Genomic DNA, 27,691 nt, shown 5'->3' with positions numbered 1-27,691 from the left:
GTGGGAGATGCAATGTATCCACAAACTACTGTGCCACGTCCCCAGCAATGCTCTGCATAAATCTTGTTGAGCAAATGGGCAGCAGGGTACGGAATTTATTTATTTATTTTTTTGGCTGTAGCTCTTGATGTGGCTGGAGTATAAAGTTTTTAATTAGATATTTTTTAGTGGGTGCTATTGACTTTGCAGTGACTTAGGTGATTGGCAGACAATTGCGCCCCCTACCTCTATTGATCTGAAAGCGCATATTAATAGGTTGCAGCTCAACGCCGCCTTTTGGCCATCTTTGTGCTCCAGTCACATCCGGAGCTGCATTTAGAACTGTAACTAGCTAACATCTAGAAGCTGGCCTGAGATATAATAGCGTGAGTAGATGTAATTCTAGAATACTGTTCCTTCTATGAAGTGACGCCTGGACAGCCGCAGGCTATATACGTATAATATATAGTGTGTATTATACTTTATCATGTGTTACAATGTTGCCGTTTTTGATTCTTATCCTCTGGTGAAGTTTGTAATCGGATACATTTAGTGAAGATAATAATTCCATAAGGGTTAAAGGTCAGCGGCGCGCAGGTCGGACACCTACAGTACGGCAGCAGTCGACTCCCGGCTTCTTATCACTCATCAGATGTTGGATATCTGTGCAGGTTGTTCTAAAGATAGAAAACATCCAGGAGTTTAATGACCTACTTCAGACCACTCCAAAAATCTGTCTATTACCAAACCGTGCAGATTTAAAGGGCCAGTAATGTTTTATTATGTGGGGGTCTCCCAGTTTTATGGTGTATATGTAAGGATTGCTATTTTTTTTATTTTAAAAACCGTCTTCTTTTTTCACATTATTTCTTCCTCCTCCATCTCTTATTTTTCATTCTTCTTCTTTTTCTCCTTTTTTTTTTTTCTTTCTTCATTCTTATTGATAACCAATATGGCGGTCATCGCCGCTCCTGCAGAGATTGTCACACAGCTTTTGTGGTGTCCTAAATGGCAAATGTGTACAATGTATCACTGCAGCGTTCTTCTGTATCACTAGATGACAAGACAAGAGGGTCAGTCCTGATGGCGATGTCAGTGGTAATACCTGAATGAGGCTCGGGCTACACGGCTTCATGAATAACACGAATTCCAGTGACTTTGGGACGTGGTTGGAGTTTTGCGATCGTTGCGATGTCACCTATGACTTTCTTTCCTATAAGGAACTATTGAAGTTGTGTACACGATTCTATTGCGATTTAGACACAACGTTGCGTGTGGTCCGAGCCTATGGGTCTGTTCTCTGAAAAGTAACTACTGATAATTGGGGTTTAGTGAACGTTAAAAGGATCTAGATAATGGCTAATTATAGTGCGGCTCGGCTAGACAGGAAGCGTTCTAAAAATGTGCACCCCTGGGATTAATTATATTGGTGTGGGCTTATTTGCTAATGGCCTCCAGAATCGATCCCTTGAGATAATCCTGCCCCCAGTCTGATTCTAGGCTCTTCATGCCCCCCCTCCTTATTGAGTCTTTATCCCCTCAGTCTATGTACGACCGTTACCTAATCATCTGCTTTAGGTTTACTTGTTTGAAGTTTATAATCATTCTATCCTTGCTGTGGCAGAAACGATCTCTCCATCCATTGATTGAGCTTGTACACACCAGACAGTGCTGCAGTGCAGTGTAAAGTATGGCGGAGGGACCAAGCAGCAGCTTTAGTCTCTGATGAGACAGTTAGCTGATTTTAGGCTACCTCAGACTCCAATAGACACTGGTGCTAAACTGGTGTCACTGAACATAGCTGTGCCCTAATGGAGCTGAGCTGCAGTGTAAAACATGGGGGAGCATCAGAGCAGGCAGCAACCTAGGCCACTGATCAGATGAGGGGTCAATTTTGAGGCTACCACAAACTGAAAAGCACGTCAATCGGGAGGGATTGCCGCTGATAAGATAACGCAGGACACTTCACAGATAATAGAACGCCCAGCGGACACTTAATGAATCATTAGCATAGGGCACGTGAGCGAATAATAGATTATTTTCTCCAGTATACTGATGCCAATCATGGGGTTACCCCAGCACCTATATAGCAGTGTTAAGAGTTCGAGGGTCAATTCTGCTGACGTCTCCCTTTTAATGGTCCATGGTTTCCCTCTGTGTTGGGTGCCCACATACATCTATTGCAGGGCGCGCAGGATATTTTATTACCATCACTAATGATGGATCCTACAGTAACATATGGGGAATAGACGCTGCACGGAGCTCATTACAGACATTTTATAAGTCCCGGTGAGACATGATATTCACAATGAACCTCGCTGCCAGAACGAGCTTGTGTATGACGATCGCCATAATTACTGGGTGCTGAGGGGGATTAGATAACCGTCACCCAAATCTCGGTCTGACAGCAGAATAATGAGGAAAGACGGGGCTGCACAGACATTACTAATACTGGGAGCACGTTACCCAAATCACCTGGGGTCAAACTCTTCTAGGGATTTAGGGTAGGGACACATGTAGCGGTCCCTGCGGTTTACCTGAAAAAAATGTGCTTGAAAACCTCACTGAGTTGCAGTTTAACCGCAGGTGGGCACGGTTCTCGACCATTCCCTGGCCGGGTAGGAGCCGCCATGTGTCTGTCTCTACCCTTAGTCTTCACACCGACATGACATCACATTAAAATCCCAAGTGCGCTGCACCTTCAACTTTACCCTATGAGAAATAATATCACAAGCAATTTTATCAACCCTTGTGGGCAATGTTGTAAATCCTTCGACTTGAAGCAAATGTCCACCCTGGAACAGAATTATGTTCTTTTAATCTAAAGAGTTTTAACATTCTGAACTGATTAATTTCTAAATTTATCTTTATAGGGCTCAGACCTCCGTTTTTTTGATAGAGCGCTCTAAATCCTCTACATAGACAGTTACATGATAAAGTACAATCTGCCTGCAGCCACCACTAGGGGGAGCTCGCGGCACACTGTTTAAACATTTGAGTTCAACAATTAGTCCTTGCAGTTGCTTAGTAGTTCCCCCTAGTGGTGGCTGCAGGAAGCCAGATTTTGTCATGTATCTCTCACTGTGGAGGGGAAAAAAGGATTTGGAACTTTGTAACAGAAAAACAAAGCTCCGACCTAAGTATTCTAAAAGATCGAAGATCTAAAAGGTGGACATTCCCTTTAATTATTTGATATGGTTGACCTATGATTCTACTTGAATCCGGTAATAGAATTGCTGGTCAGTATAAAGTATAATTAAAGGGGACATAATATAATGACTTTTAAATATAAATCCCTTAGTCCTCCTATGTGAAGTTTCTTTTAAATGTAGCGATTATCTGTTCTTGGGAAAGTTGGGTGATAACAAGGGTTGTTACCCAGCCTTTTCAGACTTCTGAATGGCAAATCTGCAGCTAAGCATGATCTAGAATGGTGGGATGTCGTTTCATAGAGGTAGGCTGATCCTGTATTTGGGGGGGGGGGGCAGGTGCATCGTCTTCTTTGTTAGAAAATCTTAGACTCCCTTTAAAATAAACGGGTCCATCCGGTTGAAGCCTTTTTGTTCAGTTTCTGAAGACTAATGATATACAGCACCAATGATAATCATCTAAATTAGTCATCGTGCTTTATTTACAGAAAGTCTGTGTAAAGATTGTATTTACATAGGAGCTTACAATCTAATTTATTTTTCAAATAGAAATCAATAGGAACATTAAAAAAAAATGCAACTTAAAACCCATAAATCTTATTGATTTTAAGTTGTAGGTTCACCTTTGTACCTCATATTACGTTATATATAGGTACAATCCTACATAAAACATTCAGTCACTTTGTAAATACACTACATCACTCATCATGTACTGATAATAATAATCTTAAAGTCCAGGGCTCTGGTCACTATATTTCTAGTTGCAGAGTAGAATGAAGAAAAAAAGCTCTTGTACGGAGCGCTCCCGGTGGGTATATATTGACAATCACCATAATGGAGAATAGGTTTCTTATTTATTTTGAACGAACATATGATATGACAAACACTAATAAGAATAATTGCTACGCGTTTCGACCTAGGTCTTCATCAGGCTTATTAATAAAATAAGCCAATGCTTTTCTTTTATATCCATTAAAAGGAAATACTTCTGGGTCAAAGGTGCGGGTGATGGTTCAAAGTGGGAGTGGTAAACTCCCGTTCCTCCGCTGTAAAAAAATATAGAAAAATCGGTTCAATTAATATTAACAATGAACTTTCTCGTTTTCAAGTATGGGCAATATGGAACCTTCAAGTATTATAAGTTAATACTCTAAAAATGAATATTAAAATGGCTTTAATAGTTTGTGTTCACCAGATATATAGAGCGAAAACGAAAAAATGTGTTATATGCTGAATATACTGAGTCTATGACCATAAAGACGCTAACAGTATATTCAGCATATAACACATTTTTTCGTTTTCGCTCTATATATCTGGTGAACACAAACTATTAAAGCCATTTTAATATTAATTTTTTGAGTATTCATTTATAATACTTGAAGGTTCCATATTGCCCATACTTGAAAACGAGAAAGTTCATGGTTAATATTAATTGAAACCGATTTTTCTATACTTTTTTTTACAGCAGAGGAACGGGAGTTTACCACTCCCACTTTGAACCATCACCCGCACCTTTGACCCAGAAGTATTTCCTTTTAATGGATATAAAAGGAAAGCATTTGTTTTGTTTTTATTAATAAGCCTGATGAAGACCTAGGTCGAAACGCGTAGCAATTCTTTTTATTAGTGTTTGTCATATCATATGTTCGTTCAGAATAAATAAGAAAATTAAACCTATATTAAATGATGGTGATTGTCCATATATTCTCAGCGGGAGCGCCCCATATAGGAGCTTTTTTCTTTCTGCATTCATTGGACGCTGGGAGGACCCCTATTCCCAGGGAACAGACACCCAGAGTCCGCTCCGGAGGCCACAAAACCACGGTGTATGAAGGTCCACTACGACCAAATATGTGAAACTGTTGGGTTTTGCCGACCATTCAGTACCACTTCACCAGCTGAGCCTTCATGTTTCACCATTTATCAACTGTACCCACGTTTAAAACGTTAAGACCCTAGGGGAGCGCCGTATTTGTCCCATTTTTTTTTTTTGTCTTTACTACGCAATTTTTTTCTAGTTGTTGTTGGAAACTCCTACAGTGAAAGGGGAAATTAGTTTTTCCCTTTTGACATTACTGTACCATGCCAAGTGTAAAGACAACACTTCCCAGAATGCAAATCACCAGTACAAGCAGGGAATGCTGGGAGATGCCAGCTCTGTAGTCTGCAGAATTGAGACTGCAGCTCTGGAGTATAATGCAGGATATAACTCAGGATCAGTACAGGATAAGTAATGTAATGTATGCACACAGTGACTCCACCAGCAGAATAGTGAGTGCAGCTCTGGAGTATCATACAGGATGTAACTCAGGATCAGTACAGGATAAGTAATGTAATGTATGTATGTATACAGTGTCTCCACCAGCAGAATAGTGAGTGCAGCTCTGGAGTATAATACAGGATGTAACTCAGGATCAGTACAGGATAAGTAATGTAATGTATGTACACAGTGACTCCACCAGCAGAATAGTGAGTGCAGCTCTGGAGTATAATACAGGATGTAACTCAGGATCAGTACAGGATAAGTAATGTAATGTATGTACACAGTGACTCCACCAGCAGAATAGTGAGTGCAGCTCTGGAGTATAATGCAGGATATAACTCCGGATCAGTACAGGATAAGTAATGTAATGTATGTACACAGTGACTCCACCAGCAGAATAGTGAGTGCAGCTCTGGAGTATAATACAGGATGTAACTCAGGATCAGTACAGGATAAGTAATGTATGTACACAGTGACTCCACCAGCAGAATAGTGAGTTCAGCTCTGGAGTTTAATGCAGGATATAACTCCGGATCAGTACAGGATAAGTAATGTCTAAGAACCTAGACACATAATTTTGGGCTTACAAAATAATTTAATGTGTTTTTGGTTTTTTTCCTTCCCAAATTTATTTTACTATCAGTACTGCATTAAGTTCGGGACACTAGATTTTAATTTCTCGTGTTTGCTTACATGAAAATTGTGGCAATACGGGCCTATGATGTCCCCCCCCCCTTTTTTTTTTTTTCCAATCTGGAAGTACAAAGTGTCCCCTGGATTTGTGCATTTTGCAGGCGCTTCTGACAGCGAAGCGATAATCTGGAGCAGAAATAGCGTAACAATAATTAATGCTATGGTTCTGTGATGGGACGGGAACGCACTCTTTGACCTGCTCCGGATTATATGTCCTTTTTGACATCCTGGGACCTTTTTAAACTCTTGTTCCAGCCGGTTAATATAGAAATATTTTTGCTTCATTTGCACTTTTTTATTTGTTTGCAAAAGATTCCTGCAATTTTATGGCTTTCTGTAAACAAGTGACAGAACCTGAAACAAGACGATTAAGATGTTTGGAGGTTTGTGATTTGCAGCTTCTCAGGGTCACAGTTACTTATTTATCAGGTCAGTAAATATTCGCTACTGAATAGATTTGTAGAGGGGAAAAATAACTCATTGTAACTTTTTGTGTCCACTGCCAACGAAAAATGCTCCTTGTATGAATCTTATAAAAGGGCTGTCCCCTCCCCGACAACCTCCATAATAAGCGCCAGATCGTCTGATATGCGCGGTCGGGTTGATTTTGCCGGTTGTGGCTGTGCGTGTAACACATTGATGGACTGGTTCCAATAGAGCGAATAACGCTTTTTATTTATCCAATGGGGACCACCCTCTATGATGTCCATATGACCTAATGGGGCATTTGTAAAGGGTTTAACGAGATGAGATAGCTTGGGGATTAGAAACATATTGGATACATATATACTGATCTTGAGTTAAGTTATGTGTTAAACTCCAATCACAACCAGAGCTGCATTTAAAATTCTTCTGTTGGCTGTAAAACGTCACTTTACTATCTTCTTCCCCTGATAGTGACCTATTGTGATTGGTAAAGTGTAGGCAGAAACTACATCTACACAAGGGGACCATGTTTTTAGGATCTCCGCTTTAATAGGTGGTGTATGTCCTTTACTGTCCTTCCTCAAATGGCAGCCAGCAGATTTTTGGATGCAGTTCTGAATGTAACTGGAGAATAGGACATAACTCAAGATCTGCAACACATTTACCAAATAACTTTACCTTATATGTAGGGACTGGGATCCAGCCTGGAATTAGGCAGAGATGACTTTATACGGATTTATGCAGCACCTATTGAACTAAACAATAAATCTGGATGCAGTGAGAGCTCCTCCTAGTGGTGGCTGCAGGCAGCCAGGTTCTATCATATAACTGTCTATGCAGGGGCTTTGGAGCTCTGTATCAGAAAAAGAGAGCTACAACTGTTTTAAAGGATGTTTCAAGAAATTAATAAGCAGAGAATATTATATCTTCTGAAGAAGGAGATCGGTGCGTGTTGTTATCGGTTTTGACATTCCCTTTTTGTCAGCAGGGATTCTTGACAGGTTCCCTAGTATGGAGCGACACCCTGTATGGATAATCCCCTATATTAATTTAGAATACTTTTACAGGGAAATGTTTCTTTTTAAACTAGACAGCCCCTTTAAAAAATACATACAGCTGGAATAGCCCTTTAAATGCTGCGGCTCAGGATCTACTTGTCTCTGGGCATTTTTGACACCATTGATGTTATTGAATAAATATTCGGGTTCAGGTAAAGAGTAACAATCCGTGACAATCGCAAGATCAGATACAACTTTCTTCTCCTAGGAAGCGATAGAAGTTCCCGGCTGTGATTTCCCCGTGATTCAGCGCATCTCACGGTCTCTATGTGGCCCCAGTCTAATAAACCTTCATATACAGTAAAGGGACATGTTCTCTGTTTGTTTCTAATCTTCAAATCACTGATTGAACCGATGCCTTTCTCCTCTTCACAAGCCGGGGGCCCGTAACGTCTTTAGATCTTCGATAGAACAACCCTTGAGGTGCGCGCCCGAGCCGGGATCATCTGGCAGCAATAATGACCTCCAGAAGCAGATTCTTAAAAGAAGCCGCAGTGGGCGGCCGAGAATCCTTCATTTCTAGCTCCACATGTGCTGTGACCTATTTTCTCATTGTGTAGATTGGCAGATTACAGAAGAAGTAAAAATAACCGTCCTGATGTGCAGCGGAGACTGTCCTGATATGTGGCCTTAATGCTGCGATAGAAACAGCAATGTAAAAATGGGGATTTAGGAGAATTTCTATTAACATTGTCGCCTTTATACCAGGAGAAATGAGCGGCTGTAACTGGAAGGAGAATCCTGAAAAGAGCGGCTTTATCAGCTGATCCTTATGCTGCTGAGATGGTGTGTGTGTGTGTGTATATATATATATATATATATATATATATATAATGTTGTCATGCCTCAGAATGGAGCACATATTTCATATTCTCAGCACTTTGCTGAGCAATGTACTATGTAATAATGTTCCTATATACAAGAATATAACTACTATAATACTGCCCTTATATACAAGAATATAACTGCAATAATACTGCCCCCTATATACAAGAATATAACTGCTATAATACTGCCCACTATATACAAGAATATAACTACTATAATACTGCCTCCTATATACAAGAATATAACCACTATAATACTGCCCCTATATACAAGAATATAACTACTATAATACTGCTCCCATATACAAGAATATAACTACTATAATACTGCCCCTATATACAAGAATATAACTACTATAATACTGCCCCTATATACAAGAATATAACTACTCTAATACTGCCCCTATATACAAGAATATAACTACTATAATACTGCCCCCTATATACAAGAATATAACTACTATAATACTGCCCCCTATATACAAGAATATAACTACTCTAATACTGCCCCTATATACAAGAATATAACTACTCTAATACTGCCCCTATATACAAGAATATAACTACTATAATACTGCCCCTATATACAAGAATATAACGACTATAATACTGTCCCTATATACAAGAATATAACTACTATAATACTGCTCCTATATACAAGAATATAACTACTACAATACTGCCCCTATATACAAGAATATAACTACTATAATACTGCCCCCTATATACAAGAATATAACTACTATAATACTGCAACTATATATAGGAATATAACTACTATAATACTGCCCCTATATACAAGAATATAACTACTATAATACTGCTCCTATATACAAGAATATAACTACTATAATACTGCTCCTATATACAAGAATATAACTACTATAATACTGTCCCTATATACAAGAATATAACTACTATAATACTGCTCCTATATACAAGAATCTAACTACTATAATACTGTCCCCTATATACAAGAATATAACTACTATAATACAGCCCCCTATATACAAGAATATAACTACTATAATACTCCCCCCTATACAATAATATAACTACTATAATACTGCTCCCTATATACAAGAATATAACTACTATAATACAGCCCCCTATATACAAGAATATAACTACTATAATACTCCCCCCTATACAAGAATATAACTACTATAATACTGCTCCCTATATACAAGAATATAACTACTATAATACTGCTCCTATATATAAGAATATAACTACTATAATACTGCTCCTATATACAAGAATATAACTACTATAATACTGCCTCCTATATACAAGAATATAACTACTATAATACTGCTCCCTATATACAAGAATATAACTACTATAATACAGCCCCCTATATACAAGAATATAACTACTATAATACTCCCCCCTATACAAGAATATAACTACTATAATACAGCCCCCTATATACAAGAATATAACTACTATAATACTACCCCTATATACAAGAATATAACTACTATAATACTGCTCCCTATATACAAGAATATAACTACTATAATACAGCCCCCTATATACAAGAATATAACTACTATAATACAGCCCCCTATATACAAGAATATAACTACTATAATACTGTCCCCTATATACAAGAATATAACTACTATAATACTGTCCCCTATATACAAGAATATAACTACTATAATACTGCCCCCTATATACAAGAATATAACTACTATAATACTGCTCCTATATACAAGAATATAACTACTATAATACTGTCCCCTATATACAAGAATGTAACTACTATAATACTGCCCCCTATATACAAAGAATATAACTACTATAATACTGCCCGCTATATACAAGAATATAACTACTATAATACTGCTCCTATATACAAGAATATAACTACTATAATACTGCCCACTATATACAAGTACATAACTATGATAACACTGCCACCTATGTACAAGAATATATTCCTGAGACACAATTGCTGTATCCTCTTGTACTCCTACAGCCCAGTTAAGGAGGGGGCTGTTTTGGTTTCTTCTATGAGACCTTCTTCTCCTTATTTTCTCTATGTATACTCCTGGTAATTGAAGGTGACATATGATGTGTATTAGGCTTTGTTCACATCTGGGGTTTTTGTTTTTTCTGTTTAGTCATAGAAACCCAAAAACTGCATAATAATGGTCTAATCAGTCTTATAATGGACAGCAGCAGCGCCTCACAGAACCTGTTGATATTTATGGATTCTGTCGGGTTTCGGTCATGTCGCTCGTTTAATTTATTTTTTTTTATATAATTTTTGACCTGATCTGTGACGGAGCTTCCAACGCGGATGTGCACAGAGCCGTAGTTTTATGTTGAATATTTTTCTTGTTGTTTGTCCGCAGGAAGGTGTTTGGGTGTAATATGTTGCCCTGCTCAGCTTGGCCAGTGTGGAAGAGTCTTGGATAGCAGAGCCGGTGGAGTTCGGCACGGATTACTGAAGGCTTTACCACTACATCGGTGGCACCATGTCTGTCATGACTGTGAGGAAGAAAGTGACTCGTAAGTGGGAGAAGCTTCCCGGGAAGAATACATTCTGCTGCGATGGCCGGGTCATGATGGCGAGACAGAAAGGGATCTTCTACCTGACGCTCATACTCATCCTGGGGACATGTTCGCTCTTCTTTGCTTTTGAGTGAGTGTCACATTATTTTGACTTCATTAGATTTGTTTTGGTGAAATTGCAATTTACTGTGAAGAGTATTAGTAACAACAATAATAATACATGTGGTGACATCACAGCCAGCCAGAGGTAGGCTCCACCCACAGGTGCCAAACCACTCCCCTACCCAACTGGCCTATCCACAGGATCCAATCTCTTTCTCCGAAGGATCCTCTAAGAGAAAGCTAAATAAAATCAATATTTGGTGTGACCACCCTTTGCCTTCAAAACAGCATCAATTCTTCTTGGTACACTTGCACACAGTTTGTGAATGAACTCGGCAGGGACATTGTCCCACACCTCTTAGACGACTAAACACAGATTTTCTGTGGATGTCGTGTCTTCAAATCCTTCTGTCTCCATGTAATCCCAGACAGACTCGGGGCTCTTTGGGGGACATATCATCACTTCCAGGGCTCCTGGTTCTTGCTTATTACTTATGACTCTCTTTGATAGCGCCGTATGTTTCAGGCTTCGTTCACACTCCATATCTTTTAAACCCCAAGAAATTCCCGGCTTATAGCCTATAATGGCCATTTTCGTATATTGGATTCAGCGTGAGATCTGCGGCGCAGGCGTAATGAGATTCCTTATGGTTAGGCTGAGGAGGGACAATGCAGGAATCTAATGATACCAGTGTCCTCCGCTGCAATGATCTCATATATGGAAATATCATCCAGGAATAGGAGCTGCACCCAGGTAGTTCTGTTACCCGGCTGGTAGGATCCGGGTTTTAGAAGATTTTACAGCCACAGGAACTTTTATCTTAAAGTGGAGGAGCAGGATGGAGAGACGCGCTGGTTTACAGGTAGAGCAGAATTCTCATCTTATCACTATTTACATTATTACATTCCTCCAGATATTTAGTCTGTGAACGCCCGGGATTCAACCAGATCTTTTTAATACATTTCTCAGGATCTCGGCTTCTCAAAGTGCGTGTGCGCGCGCGTGCGTCATGAATCTTTCATATTAAATATAATTTCAAGGGTACGTAGGCTTTTGCAACCAATTATTGTTGTATTGCTCCTATAAATAATGAAGCAACTCTTGATTAAAAAAAAAATAAAAAAATCTACTGTTGTGTATACAGCTCCCATGCAGACCTGTGTCTCTATGTTTACAGACTACAACAAAAAAAACTCTTGGCTGTCTGATCCTGATCCAGGCGTGACCTAGTTTTGTTTGTTTTTTTTTCATCACTGCATTCCAAAATATATATATATATATATATATTACATTTTTTTTTCTATTGTTTGTTTTTGGGTTGTTTTTTTTTTTTTCTGTAAACTTTATTGGACTTTTATTTGTATATTTTTTTTTTTATCCCACTGTAGGACTTGAACTTACTTCTGTATTGCAGTGTATTATTGCCTGGCAGGACCTAATAGTTACACCTATATGTCAGACCTGTAGGCCTTTGTTAGACCCCAAGCCGCCATTGTAATGCAATCATGGTGTGCCAATAAATTGTAAGGGTGCTGGTGGGCTTACATAGGGAGTCCTGTTGTGGGGTGGGGGTGGCGTAGTGGTGATCTAAACCCACAAACGTTGCTAAAAAATATCCAAAATAAACCGCACCACTGATAACCCCCAGGTGGCGCTGTAGTGATTTAAAACTTTTTGATTTTATGATTGTGTAAGGTAATTTATACAATGTACTGGACGTGAGTCATATATATAGATTGTCCGTAATGAAGAGGTTAATGTCACTAGCAAATTTTGGTAATTGAGATCCTGAGAATTTCCATGTTTACCACTTCCTGGTTATAATGGAAATTTCCATGAGCTGGAAGCAAAAATCTTACATTTTTTCTTTTTAGATTTAATGCTGTGTTTTTTTTTCCTTTTTCTTAAATCTGGGGGATTCTAAATGTAGTTTATGGCGACCAGGGAGGATTTATGGAGTGTTATATGACCGCCATATGTTGCGTCGCTGATGACCATTTCCGATGTTTCCTGTTCAGATGCCGCTATTTGGCCGTGCAGCTCTCGCCAGCGATACCAGTGTTTGCAGCTGTCCTCTTCCTCTTTTCCATGGCCACGTTACTACGGACCAGTTTCAGTGACCCCGGAGTAATACCTCGAGCGTTGCCAGATGAAGCAGCTTTTATTGAAATGGAGATCGGTAAGTCTGAATGTATTTAAATGCTTTTTAAAGTGCAAATGAATAGCAAAATGCCACACGCCTCTATACTTGTTATGCCCTTGATGTGGTTGTATGAAATGAGAAAAACAGGGCTGCTTTCTGTTAAAAATAGCGCCACTCTTGTTCTTAGGGGGTTTAGGGTATTACAGCTTAGCACCAATTCTCATGAATAAGGCTGAGCTGCAATAGCAAGCACCGCCCATGGACATGAGTGGCGCCACCATGTTTTCAGAACTTCATACAACTGCTTTAAAGCCCTTTGAATTTTTTTTATTTAATTTTTGTGTATGGTAACCTTAGACAGTCAAACACAACCCCTTTTATTTTCGAGCCCCTGTGGAGTTCAGCTGATTGTCGCGGGCCGGCTCCCGTCACCCCTAGCAAACAGCGGATCGAGTCAGGGGAAGCCGCGGCCAGTCAGACATTTCTCCTGCAGTGGCCACTACAGGGGAATTAGTAGTATTACATGGTAACCATTGAAATTAATGGCCGCCTATGTAACACATGGAAGGTTTGAGTCCGCCAGAACGGGAACCACTCTTACAGATCCGCTCTCTATTCCAGCACGTTGAAAGTGTTCCCAAGCGGGCAACTGTCCTCTATGACCTCCATATGGCATACATGGACAGCGTTCTCTTCATGACACCTCTTCAAGTCAAGGAGAATCCACTTGTTTGGTCTTTTTACCAATCCATGGTCTTCCCTAATAGCAAATCTCAAACTGGACAATAATTTTCCTGCCCTTCTTCAATGCCCAACTTCTATATCCATAAAATCCCACTGAGAATACCATGGGCATATTATTGGCCCCTCCGTTAGCGGGCATCAGAACTACAACGTCTCAGTATAAGTTTTGGTTATTTTACTTTTAAAAATGTTAGTTCTCCAATTTAAATGCCTTAAAATTCAGTGATTCTTGATGTTGTTCTGATTCCTGACGTTATTCGGAGACTTGACATTTCCTTGGCTCAGCCGGTTTTTCCTGCCGTACTTCCCATTAAAAAAAAGCTTTTCGTTTTGGTTTAGTCAGAGAACAAAGACAACGAGTCCCGGTCTCGGTCTCGGGTGCCTCCTGATTTGTTTTCTTATTTAGATTCCTTGGATTAAGGAGGCGTCTGGTTGTAACACGTCTGAGATGATTCCACCTTTACAGTGCGGCACCCACAGGGAACCACAATAGGAATGTGATTTTTCTGAAAGACGCTCTATATTTAGTATGTGAGGCGGGGAACGAGTTCAACCAGATAGAAGGTTGTAACCTCCCTGGTTTTTTTAAATAAATCTTTCCTTATTTTTAACATTCCAAAAAGTTGAAGAGCAAAAGACGTGAAACGTAGAATTTACACGTCATCCGGTGACCTGATCAGGAGCAGCGGAAGCAAATGATTGACCACCTGAGATGAGGCTTTTTCTTATTATAGATCATGATGATACTTGGTGGAGAACCCGACGATCTCGCAGGAAATAGTTGCAAAAGTGAAAACTGTGTTTTTATTTTATTTTTTTATATATTCGTACCATTTATTTTATTTTTTGGGGGTTCCAAACTTGTCATGTAAGGGCTTATTCACACTAATGGGTCTCAAATCTGAATTTTTTTTCGCAGCTGATTAGACACTCGTGCGGGATGCAAGTTCACAGATCCCTCATTGACTTGAGTCTATTGAGGGATCTGTGAAAACGGGCAAAAATTGGACAAAAACGGCCACGTAAATAGTCCCTTAGAAGTGCATTGATTTTAATGCAGCCGTGTGACGGACGATTATCCGTTCAAGTGAATAAGCCCTAAATATTTGATGACCAGCCTTTATTAAGATATAACAGATAAACAAATCACACTTGGTTTAGTCAGGTCAGAGGCGAAACCGCGGCAAGACAGAGCATGCCGCTTTTTTTAATTTTTTTACCGCGATCGACTAAAAAACGCTGCAGGAAAACAACTGCGCCTCCCATTGAAATCAATGGGAGGCGATTTCGGACGTCTTTTGGCGCTGATTCCGACGCGGTTTCCACCTCCAAAATCTGTGTAAAATAACTCTGTGTAAACTGGGTCTAAGGCCTCATTTACACGAGCGTATTATACGCGCGTGCGACGCGCGTGCTTTTCACGCGTGTCGTACGCACCTATAATAGTCTATGGGGCTGTTTAGACGATGCGTGAATTTTGCGCTGCGTGAGTGCGTTGCGTAAAACTCACGACATGTTCTATATTCTTGCGTTTTTCACGCAACACGCACCCATTGACTTCAATGGGTGCGTGAAAACAACGCATGCCACACTGACGGTCCTGCGTTGCATGCGCGAAAATCACGCAAGAGCTGTCAAACTCCTGAATGTAAACAGAAAAGCACCACGTGCTTTTCTGGTTACAAACATCCAAACGGAGTGTCAAATTCGAGATGAGCGCACCGAACTTCACCGGGTTCGGCCAAACTCGTTTTGACCGAAACCGGTAAAAAATGTTCGGGTACGCGACGTCAGGAGACAGTCACTGCCCACGGTGCTGAAAGCGTTAAACTGGTTCAGCACCATGGACAGTGACTTCCGCTCCGAAAATCCATGAACCTGTAAAAAAAAAAAAGACGTTCTGACTTACCGATAACTCCGGTCCGACCTCCCGGGATGACAGTTCAGTCCAAATGACAGCTGCAGCCAATCACAGGCCAAGCACAGGCTGCAGCCAATCACAGGCTGCAGCGGTCTCATGGACTGCGGCGTCATCCTGGGAGGTGGGGCCGGATGGCAAGAGAGGGACGCGTCACCAAGGCAACGGCCGGGAGCCCGGACTGGGGGAAGCAGGAAGTTCTTGGTAAGTATGAAAGTCTTTTTAATTTCACAGGTTGGTGTATATTGTGATCGGCATTCACTGTCGAGGGTGCTGAAAGAGTTACTGCCGATCAGTTAGCTCTTTCAGCACCTTGGACAGTGACGGGCCTCGACTACCTCATCTCTATGATGGCGGCTGCGCGAAAATCACGCAGCCGCGCATCATGACACACGGATGACACACGGAGCTGTCAAATGCCTTTTGCGCGTTTAAAACGCAACAAGGCTGCGTATACGCAGTGCATACGCCATGCATACGCGCGCAAAACGCAGCGTTTTTTGCGCGCGCAAAACGCATACGCTCGTGTAAATGAGGCCTAAGTGTATTCATACTATGACAGGGAAGGAAATATGGTGGCCGGGGCCCAGGACTGCTTCTCAGACATGGATTTATGCCTTATTATTATTTAGATTTTTTTTATTATTATGTTAAAAGTCCATGGAGGGTTTCTGGATTTTTTTATTTTTTTATTTTCAATATACTCCAATTCCCCCATGCATAGTAATCGCAAATCTGTATCCTCCGGCCTGGAAACCTCACCGGCGCCAATGCACCTAGAAATGTGGAGCTGGTGCTGAACTTTTTGGTTTGTCTATTGGAATTCATTAATAACAAAATATTAATCAAACCGGCTCCTAATTTTTCCACCCCTGTAATATATTTATGGCCTAAATTGGTTATGATGTATAAGAACGTATCAATTTTATATGTAGTTTCATCCCTCCATCACTTCCCACAACATCACATGCACAAGGGTAAAATGTTTCTCTTTCAAACCCTTGTTATCCCTGGAGATAAGCAGCACAAGAGCCATGTGGCAGCCCTTTATCTCCCCCCTCAAGTGAAATAACGCTCATCTCTCCAAGCCAGACATGCAAGTTAATGATGATGGGGGGTTTCATATCTAAAGTCTATGGGTTAATGTATTTGACCTCGCAAGCAAAGTCTCTTCTCCTCGGTTCAACCAGAAATACCAAACCTCTTGCACAATGTTTACTGACAATTTAAATCAAGTTGTTTGACTCATCACTCGATTTGGAATAGAAAATCAACCGGATAAGTTTAGGAGGTGAAGTCATCCCCGCGCTCTGCTTAGTGGACACTTCGTGCTCTGGTTGTAATGCACAGAGCTGTAAAGTATTTGCCCCCTCACCCGATTTCTTCTATTTTTACTAATTTGACACATTTTAAAGGTTTCCGATCATCCAATTTTTTTTAATATAAGATAAAGACGACCGGAGTAATCGCACGATGCCGCTTCTATATGATCATTCCGTTTATTGAGAATAAAGATTTATTCAAAACCCATCACTCATGTCCAGAGTAATTCACCTAAACCTAATAATGGGTTGTGCCGCCCTTGATCGTAACAGCAGAAATCAAACATGTCCGATAACTTGAGATCATTATTTGACATCGCTGTGGAGGAATTTTGGCGCGCGCTTCTCTGCAGAGTTCTTGTAATTTGGCTACACTGGAGGGTTTTGCAGCATGAACTGCCGAATTTAAGGTCTTGTCACAGCAACTTGACTGCTCCAAAACCTTAATTTTGATTCTTGTGATCCGTTTAGAGGTGGACTTGCTTGTGGACATCAGATCATTGTTCTGCTACGTAACCCAACTTCACTTGAGCTTTAGGTCTCGTACTGACTGGCGGACAATCTCCAGGATTATCTGATGAAGAGTAGAATTCGTGGTTCCATCAATTATGACAATTTGTCCAGGTCCTGCAGATGCAAAGTAGCCCCAGACCATCACATTACGTTCACCACCGCCATGTCAGACCATCACCCCACCACCATGTCATATCATGGCCCTAATACTACCACCATGTCAGACCATCACCCTACCACCACCATGTCAGACCATCACCCTACTACTACCACCACCATGTCAGACTATGGCCCTAATACTACCACCATGTCAGACCATGGCCCCACCACCACCATGTCAGACCATCATACTACCACCACCACTATGTCAGGCGATCCCCCTACTACCACCACCATGCTTGACTGTTGGTGAAATGCTCTTCTGGTGGAATGTGGTGTTTGCTTTAAGCCCGATGTAATGAAACCCATGTCTTCCAAAAAGTTCCACCTTTTAAGTCATCAGTCATAATTTTCTCCCAAAAGTCTTGTGGGTCATGTAGATGTTTCTTGGCAAATGCAAGACAAGCCTTTTATGGCTTTTTTGTTCTTATTGTTGAATCGTGTACACTGACCTTAACGGAGACAAGTGAGGTCTGTATTTCAATCCCAGATTAGTCTTCCGTGCTCTCTTAGTATCGTTTTGGTAGCCTGGCCACTCCTGGGAAGGTTCACCACTGTTACAAGTTTTCTCCATTAGTGGACAATGGCTGGAGTCCCAGAGCCTCAGCAATGGCTTTGTGGCCCTTTCCAGACTGGTAGATTTCAAGGACGTTGTTTTTGTATCTATATTTGCATCTTGTGCTGCTTTTTGAGACCTCGTCGGCTTCACATTGCCAGACAGGTTCTTAATTGATGTTTAGATTCAACAGGTCCGGCAGTAATCGTGCCTGGGTGCGGCTAGGGAAATTGAACCCAATTGTCTATTATATTTTGGCTAACTTGCTGATTTTAGTAGCTGAAGGGTAATTACTTTTTCGCCTAGGGTCAGGAAGGGCTGAACGGTATTTTTCTTTCAAAAAATGAAATCCTCATTTAAAAACAGCATTTTGTGTTCACTTAGATTATCGTTCTAATATATTCAAAGTTTTTTGATCTGAAACATTCAAATGTGACAAATATGCAAAAAGAAATTGGCAAATACTTTTTCACAGCATGTGAGACTTTACAGTGTAAAATGCAGGGGAGACCAAGACTATGTCTCCTGTGCACCACTTCTGAAATGGTTACAATGTTACCAGATTTGCCTTTTTTCTTAAGTTCTGCAGCCGACCTCTCACTCAGCTGTGGATTTTACCGATCACAATTGCCTTTTGCCAAATTGGAGCTCCAAATTCAAGATTTTGAGTTTGACCTGTTATTATTTTTATTGGCGTTCGCTGCTATGACTGTAACCTCCGGCAATAATAAAACAATGTTGATCTCACAAATCTGACTGTTTCCTTCTATCCAACCTGTAATACTACCCATCACTAGCATGACGTTAAATTCAAATTAGGGTTAAGTGACATGATTCACAGTTCAATGGGAAGTAGAATATGAAATGACTTGGTTTACAGAGTGAAGTCATCGTCTGCTCTGCTTCTCTGATGATCAGTATGGAGGTGACTGGAAACGTTTTTAATCCTTTGATGGTGATAATCTATAGAAAGGGGAAGGCAGGGGAGACAAAGACCATGTCCCCCCTGCACCTCCTCTGCCATTACACCACCACCATATGAAATACTGCCAGGTTTTTAGTGGCTCCAAAGGTCTTCTAGATTTATTTATCCTTTCTTAAAGGTTTCTCCCGTTCTGCGCTATGGAGAGGGAATGGTCTCTGCTTGTCCTTCTCACCGGCTGGGAACCGGTTGGGTCCCCTAATTCTTGGCAATGAACAGGGTTACAGAGGTTTATAGGAAATAGTATATAAATTCTTTAAGGCCCTTTTACACTGACCAGTTATAGGGCAAATGAGCGTTCACAGAATGCGATGTGTAAACCGGGCAACGATCAGCCGATGGACAGGCAAACGCTCAAATATTATCGTTGTCGGCAGCACATCTTCCTGTGTAAACATGGAGACGCGCTGCCGACATGATATAAATATATGGGGACGAGCTATTGGAGTAACGAGCGCTCGTCCTCCTACATTGCTCCTTGTGACCGGAGCAAACGAGCGCCGATTAAAGAGCTGTCTTATGGATCGGCGCTCGTTGCACCGGCCGAAATTGTCTGGTGTAATAGGGCCTTAAGTTTACAGAATGCCGTCATCGATTGTTCTCTGTCCTATCAGATGATCAGTTGATTCTTAACTAAAATGCAATGACGGCCCCTGATATCATGATTCATATGACTTCTCATGTAAGGGCTGCACTATCATGTCAAAAGTTTGTGGACACCTGCCCATCACACCTATATGAGCTTGCTGGACATCTTATTACAAAATCATGGTGGCGTTAATATGGAGTTGGGCACTTTTTACAGATAACTCCTCCACTCTTCTGGGAAGGCTTTCCACAAGATTTGTGGGAGTTTGTGCCCATTTATGAGGTCAGGCACTGATGTTTGGGGAGAAGGCCTGTCTCGTAATCGCCGTTCCAATTGATCCGAAGGTTTGAGGTCTGGTCTCTGTGCAGCCATTTGAGTTCCTCCACATCAAACTCTTCACCCTATGTCTTTATGGAGCTCGCTGTGTGCACGCTGGAACAGGAAAGGGCCGAACCTCAAACTGTTACCACAACATTGGAAGCTATAATTGTGTAACGTCTTGTATGCTGTACCATTAACCCCTCACTGAAAATAGAGGCCAAACCCGAAAAAACAACCCCAGACCATTACCCCTCCTCCCCCACATGCTACAGCTGTCGCTATGCATTCAGGTAAGTAGCGTTCTCCCGGCATCCGCAAAACCCAGATTCCTCCATCAGACTTCCAGATAGTGAGCTGTGATTCATCACTCCAGAGAACCTGCTGCTCTAGAGTACAGTGGTGGCGTGCTTTACACCACTCCAGCCGCCGCTTGGCATTGTGCCTGTTGATCTTATTCTTGTGTGCAGCGACAATTAAAACCTGTTTCATGAAGCTGCGGGCACATAGTCCTGTGCTGATGTCACTACCAGAGGCCGTGTGGATCTCTGTAGCGAGTGATACAACAGAGGAGAGGTGATTATTAGGCTGAGTTCACACGACCATGTTACGTCCGTAAAGGACGGAACGTATTTCGGCCCCAAGTCCCGGACCGAACACACTGCATGGAGCCGGGCTCCTAGCATCATAGTTATGTACGACGCTAGGAGTCCCTGCCTCGCTGCCGGACAACTGTCCCATACTGTAATCATGTTTTCAGTACGGGACAGTAGTTCCACTGAGAGGCAGGGACACCTAGCATCGTACATAACTATGATGCTAGGAGCCCGGCTCCCTGCACTGTGTTCGGTCCAGGACTTGCAGCCGAAATACGTTTCGTCCTTTTACGGACCGAACATGCTCATGTGAACCCAGCCTTACACACCATGCGCTTCAGCGTTCGACAGCCCCGATCAGTGAGCTTGTGTGGTCTACCTCTTCATGACTAAGCTCTTGTTACTCCTAGACACTTCCACTTCACAATAATAGCACTTACAGCTGACCGGGGCAGATCTAGTAGATAATAACACTTACAGGTGACCGGAGAAGATCAGAAATTTAATGAATTGACTTATGGCGAAGTGTGAAGTCACTGAAACCTTAAAGAGGATCTGTCACTAGTTTAGTAATCCCTAATCACCCAGCTAATCTAATAAGCGCTGTCACACTGATAATACTAGTGAAAATTGCGTCCCAAAAGCTTTTTTCTAAATATGTAAATGAGCCTTTATTAGACAAGTGGGCGTCACCACCAGCGATTCTCCTGAGGTTGAGCTCCTCCCAGCCTCTGATGCTGTCCAATCAGCATGAAGCTGCTTCACACAGTGTGAGGCTGGAGGGAATGGGGATCACTTCAAATAGCCATATCTCAGGCTGAGGACCACCTAGAACAGCGGTTCTGGTAGCATATGATAGAAGATATTCGAATCTTTCATATAACCCCAGCATTGCAGTTCTAGCTGTGACACAACCGGAGATATCGCCAGTTGAAAACACAGTGGAATGGAAGCTGTATACTATATGATCACGCTGTGTTGCTGGGCAGGGAAGGGGGAGGAGCTGTATGCTGATTGGACAGTCATTACTTAAACATTACATCGGCCAGAGTGAAAAGAAAGAGTCCCCTCCTATTTGGCTATTTAGAGCCGCATTCGCCATATTTAGAAAAATTCTCATAACTTTTAAAATAATAAACATTTAAAAAAAAAAAAAAAATCACACACTAGTTATCAGCACCTATTAGACTAGTTAGGAGATAGGGAATTAATAAAGTAGTGACAGTCTCTTTAAAGGGAACCTGTCACCAGCATTTCACCTATTAAACCAGCAATACCTGGTGGTAGTGGATGAAAACTCATTTTTATGTGACCTATAATTTATCTTCTTTTTCGGCTCTGTACCTTTTTAGTATTCAGTTTGTTAGTGTTCCCGCGCCATATGCTAATGGTCATAAAAAAGTCATATCTTCATTCCTCAAGCCTTTCCGAGTAAATCCCGCCTCCTTACTTTTGATTGACAGCTCCTTGCCTCTCCCCAGCACACACGCAATCCCGTTATTGCGCATTGATGTTCTGGTGCGTGCGCACAACAGGACACCATAGTGGCGCGTGCGCAGTAACTAGATTTGAGGGCCGGGCGAAGCAGGGAAAGGTGTCTCACCATACATGACGGGCGCATGCGTGCTATCTCAAAATAAATCTTGGCATTCAAGGCGGGCCGGTTTTTCGGCGCTGGGGGGGGGGGCATAAGAAGTGTAACGAACTAGACTGCCGGATTATTACCATAAAAGGCACAAAATGTTTGCAGTCGGAGGAGGAGTTTGGGAGAGGGGATAACGGAAATGAGCTTTTAAGAGCAGCGCCCAGCGAGGGGTGAGTAGAGTTCAATAGGTGAAATGCTGGTGACAGGTTCCCTTTAAATCTATAATTAGGAGGGGTGTCTACATACTTTTGGCCATATAGTTTGTTATATTGTGTGTAAAGCCTGATTATCTTCTACACGTGTCTAGGATATAGCGGCTCCTGAGGCCACTTTCACACGGCAGTATTTTTCGTCAGTATTTATAAGCCAAAACACGGAAGAAGTACAAAACTTTCCGTGATATTTCTTCGGTTTATTTCACGCCTGGCTTTGGTTTATAAATCCTGCCGTGTAGAAGCGGACTGTTTTTTTTTTATTTTCTTTCTACTGCAAGAAACTATTGCAAAGTTTCCAACATGATTCTTGCAAGTGTTTATTTCCCCCCTCACATTCGTAAACTTTGAAGATGTGGTCTGATGACGGTTTTGCAGTGACTTGCAGGTGACGTGCGGCTCTTTCTGTGGTTTTTCTGCCCAGCTGACGCAGTTCATAGATGGCAAGAGGTTTGGCTATAGATTTAATTTGTCAACAATGACACCTGCTGGATAGAAGTAGGCAGTGCAACTTTTATAATACAATGCTATGAGGCACACGTGGTAAATCTGAAGTGGTGTAGGTCAGAATATTGCCACGTGGCATTCACCTTAGGTAGTGATGACATAACTTGTGACGCACCACAAAGCATTAGTTGTGCACCAGTTGCATTTCTGTGTTCGTGAGGGACAACGTTTTCTTCAGACCTCCATTGTTTGCCTGCCGCCTCACATGCCCTAACCCCTGATTATAGTGCCAGCCTAAATCTGCCTGTAAAGATTTATATTCACAATGAACGAACCCACCGTGTATACTCCAGGCCATTATCATGATCCTATCAGAACAAAGCAGAGAAACACTGCCCAAACTAAACCATTGTGACGAGTGCATGTGGTGAGGAGAGCGCGTGTGCGTCCATGTATGTAGGGAACCTGTGTGCGTCCATGTATGTAGGGAGCCTGCGTGCCTGTGCGTCCATGTATGTATGTAGGGAGCGTGTGTGTATGTAGGGAGCCTGCGTGCGGCCGTGTATGTAGGGAGCCTGCGTGCGGCCGTGTATGGAGCCTGCGTGCGGCCGTGTATGTAGGGAGCCTGCGTGCGTGCATGTGTGCGTATGTAGGGAGCCTGCGTGCGGCCGTGTATGTAGGGAGCCTGCGTGCGTGCATGTGTGCGTATGTAGGGAGCCTGTGTGCGTCCGTGTATGGAGCCTGCGTGCCTGTGCGTCCATGTATGTAGGGAGCCTGCGTGCCTGTGCGTCCGTGTATGTAGGGAGCCTGCGTGCCTGTGCGTCCGTGTATGTAGGGAGCCTGCGTGCCTGTGCGTCCGTGTATGTAGGGAGCCTGCGTGCCTGTGCGTCCGTGTATGTAGGGAGCCTGCGTGCGTCCGTGTATGTAGGGAGCCTGCGTGTGTCCGTGTATGTAGGGAGCCTGCGTGTGTCCGTGTATGTAGGGAGCCTGCGTGCGGCCGTGTATGTAGGGAGCCTGCGTGCGGCCGTGTATGTAGGGAGCCTGCGTGCGGCCGTGTATTTAGGGAGCCTGCGTGCCTGTGCGTCCGTGTATGTAGGGAGCCTGCGTGCGGCCGTGTATGTAGGGAGCCTGCGTGCCTGTGCGTCCATGTATGTAGGGAGCCTGCGTGCCTGTGCGTCCATGTATGTAGGGAGCCTGCGTGCCTGTGCGTCCATGTATGTAGGGAGCCTGCGTGCCTGTGCGTCCATGTATGTAGGGAACCTCAAAACAACGGAGATAAACAGAAACCATTGGCAAAGGATCCGTCACCATTGAAATCAATGGTGATGCAAACGGAAACCTATTGTTTGTGTCAGTCGGGGCTCCATTGGAACTAATCTCTTTATAATGGTCTGTAAACTCTGTAGATTCATCAGTTTGTCAAGGATATGAAGCCGAAACCAACTTTATAATATGGTTACTTTTTGTATTTCAGAGGCAGCCAATGGGAATGTGCCGCAAGGTCAGAGGCCGCCACCTCGCATTAAAAACGTCCAAATCAACAATCAGATTGTGAAGTTGAAATACTGTTACACCTGCAAAATCTTCCGTCCTCCTCGAGCCTCTCACTGCAGTATCTGTGATAATTGTGTGGGTGAGTAACTGCGGCTGATACATTGTGTGTAATAGGGACCTTGTATATAGAAGGGACACATTGTATATAGAAGGGACGCGTTGCGTGTGGATAGGATGTATTGTATGTAGGCTGTCACTGCCATCAGCAGATATGGTCTACACGCTTTGGCTTTCCAGTTGCTGTGGAACCAGAAGTTCCAGCATGTCTCCAGGATGGCAGATGGTCAAGGCATGCTGGGACTTGTGGTTCCACACCAGAGGTTACAGATGATTGAGATATTATATGAATTCTTCATGTTGGTAACTTCCCATGTCTCTACCTGTTTTCGTTTCCTTTGCCCCCCCATCCCCCTCCTGAGAAGATTCCGGACCCCATAATAACATTGTGCGCTTCGCTGGGCGACGAGGACGAGTTGCATTAACAGGGAGGTTTTTGCTTCTTTTTTTTCAGAGCGATTCGATCACCACTGCCCGTGGGTGGGGAACTGTGTTGGGAAGAGGAATTATCGCTATTTCTACCTCTTCATCTTGTCCTTATCACTACTGACAATCTACATCTTTGCCTTCAACATCGTCTACGTTGCTCTGAGTGAGTCCCGGCACTTTCCTCTGTCCGGCGCGCGGCACCTCCGGACTAGAACCGGTCACATCTGGAAATGTGGCAACAGAATCACACATGATGGGATTAGATACACCGCTCAGCAGACAGTATCACACATGATGGGATTAGATACACAGCTTCACAGACAATATCACACATGATGGGATTAGATACATTGCTCAGCAGACAGTATCACACATGATAGGATTAGATACATTGCTCAGCAGACAGTATCACACATGATAGGATTAGATACACAGTCAGCAGACAGTATCACACATGATGGGATTAGATACACCAGCTCATCAGACCGTATCACACATGATAGGATTAGATACAGTAGCTCACCAGACCATAAAAAACATGATAATTTCTAGATACAGCAGTTCAGCAGACCGTTTCACACAGGCTTAGATACAACGGATCCCCAGACCGTATCAAACGTTATAAGCTTAGATACACACTAACCCTGGAAATGTTCTTGTAATGATGTTGACTATATAAGAAGCAGGGAAGATGTCTTGTTCTTACTTTTCATGTCCTGTCCCCCCCCAGTTCTGTTCGTTGTCTGGTTTGTTTAGTTTTACACAAGTTTTTTACATTTTTCATCCTTTTTTACTTTTTATTTTAGATTCTTTCAAAATCGGCTTCCTAAATACATTGAAAGAAAGTCCGGGGACATATCCTTTCTGTGATCGCTGCAGGTTTTACAGCTTTTTATAAGAAGCTGCAATTCTAAGTGTCACATTAATGTTTGATTATTGCACATTTTACATTGTCTTTATTTGCAGGTCCCCCCCCCCCCCAATCCGGTGATTGATGGCCGCTGTTGTGTGCAGGAATATTCAGCGTCCGTCAGTCCTTGCTGGGGGGCTTAACTCTCTGCAAATATACTTTTTTTCTTTTTATTATAATAGCTCATTGCACCTTTTGGTTATTACAATATGTGCTTTCAATTCCTCATCATTTTCAAGATCTTGGCTTGCTGTGAGTGAATGTGAATATTCTTGTTTTATGTCAAGGGGCTGAAAAAAAACCTTCCCGACCCAGTCCTGCTTACACAGCTGAGGGTTTGTTACAAGATTTTAAAAAAAAAAATAGTTCAATGAAAAAAGTGGAGCATTTCCCATACCAACCAATCAGATTATTTATTTCATTTTTAGAAGGACCTCTGGAACATGAGAGCTGGAAGCTGATTGGATCGCTGTGGCCATTGCTCCACTTCTCCTTCATTAGTTTTGATAATCTCCCCCCCCCCCCCCCCCCCGTGACTGTTTTTGGCTTTGTAAGTTTCCAGTTCACATTTGTGTCTAGACGTGACCTTCTTCTCCTTGACTCCTCTTCCACTGTTCTCGAAGTCTTCATCTGCTTCTTCACCCTCTGGTCTGTGGTGGGATTAACTGGATTCCACACGTTCCTGGTGTCTCTAAACCAGACAACCAATGAAGATGTAAGTATACCGACATTTCTCCCAGTCTTCTTGGTGGCACACGTTCGTCTTACTCCTTACTAGATACTTTTGATTATTCATATGTTACATGTTATTATATATTGCTTTTGCCCCCGCCCCCAAGATATTTTAATTTGAATCAGTCCTGAAAAGAAGCCGGCGCGGTGATCAGGAGTTCTCATCGTGGGTTCCGCGTCCACACATTTCTCCTGCAGGGTAAACGTAGCATTAAATCCTGACCATTGATTTGAATCTCCCTGTTCTAGCAGATAGAGGGGGTTCCAAGTAGGGCCCCCCTATAGGACCTCTATAATCCCTAATAATGCATATGGACAGGGGTTGTCCTGATGACCGGCCCTTTAACTACAGATGCAGGGCCTGGCCCCAGCCTTCCCCATCCATCAAGATCTATACGTTGACGCAATCATGGCCAAAATATTAGACTGAAGGTTTGAGTGGGTGTGTCAACGGACACCCGTCGGTCACTCACCCAGATCCAAATCCGTAAGTTAGATCGATGTCTCGGAGAGAAGTAAGAGACACAGAGACAATGCTTTGTGTACCCAAATAATCCTTCTCTTGTTTATTGCTCAAATGTAGTTCCAATAGAATCTCACAAAAAGGGGAGTAGGTCTGAGCTCAGCCAATCACTTACAAATGGGAAGTTGGCTCTATCTCAACCAATCACAAGTAAGATGAGGTTCTCAGGGGAAATCATGAGTAAGGCCCCATGCACACGACAGTAACATTTCGGACAGTAACGCGGTCCGCGGTTTTACGGACCCATTCAGTTCTATTGGCCATGGACACCTTTCCGTATCGCTACGGATGGGTGTCTGTCGTAGAACTGTGCCGGGA

The 27,691-nt window shown here is 42.4% G+C and overlaps 1 protein-coding gene across 2 annotated transcripts in view; it reads left to right on the top strand.

Moving 5' to 3' along the window:
- The window catches only part of ZDHHC9 (zDHHC palmitoyltransferase 9), a 47,302-nt gene that overhangs the window by 11,907 nt on the left and 7,704 nt on the right, over window positions 1-27,691 (top strand). For both annotated transcript variants that reach the window (XM_075836599.1, XM_075836600.1), the window contains exons 2-7: window positions 10,762-11,051; window positions 13,043-13,203; window positions 24,643-24,801; window positions 25,234-25,371; window positions 26,015-26,063; window positions 26,731-26,833. In XM_075836599.1, coding sequence (XP_075692714.1) covers window positions 10,885-11,051; window positions 13,043-13,203; window positions 24,643-24,801; window positions 25,234-25,371; window positions 26,015-26,063; window positions 26,731-26,833 — 777 coding nt within the window. In that variant the 5' untranslated portion in view covers window positions 10,762-10,884. The remainder of the gene's footprint in view (window positions 1-10,761; window positions 11,052-13,042; window positions 13,204-24,642; window positions 24,802-25,233; window positions 25,372-26,014; window positions 26,064-26,730; window positions 26,834-27,691) is intronic.

The sequence above is a fragment of the Rhinoderma darwinii genome, chromosome 8, assembly GCF_050947455.1.
Source record: "Rhinoderma darwinii isolate aRhiDar2 chromosome 8, aRhiDar2.hap1, whole genome shotgun sequence".
In the NCBI taxonomy this organism is placed as follows: Eukaryota; Metazoa; Chordata; class Amphibia; order Anura; family Rhinodermatidae; genus Rhinoderma; species Rhinoderma darwinii.
The sequence above is the reverse complement of the archived record's forward strand: the minus strand, read 5'-3'. Positions and strand labels throughout refer to the sequence as shown.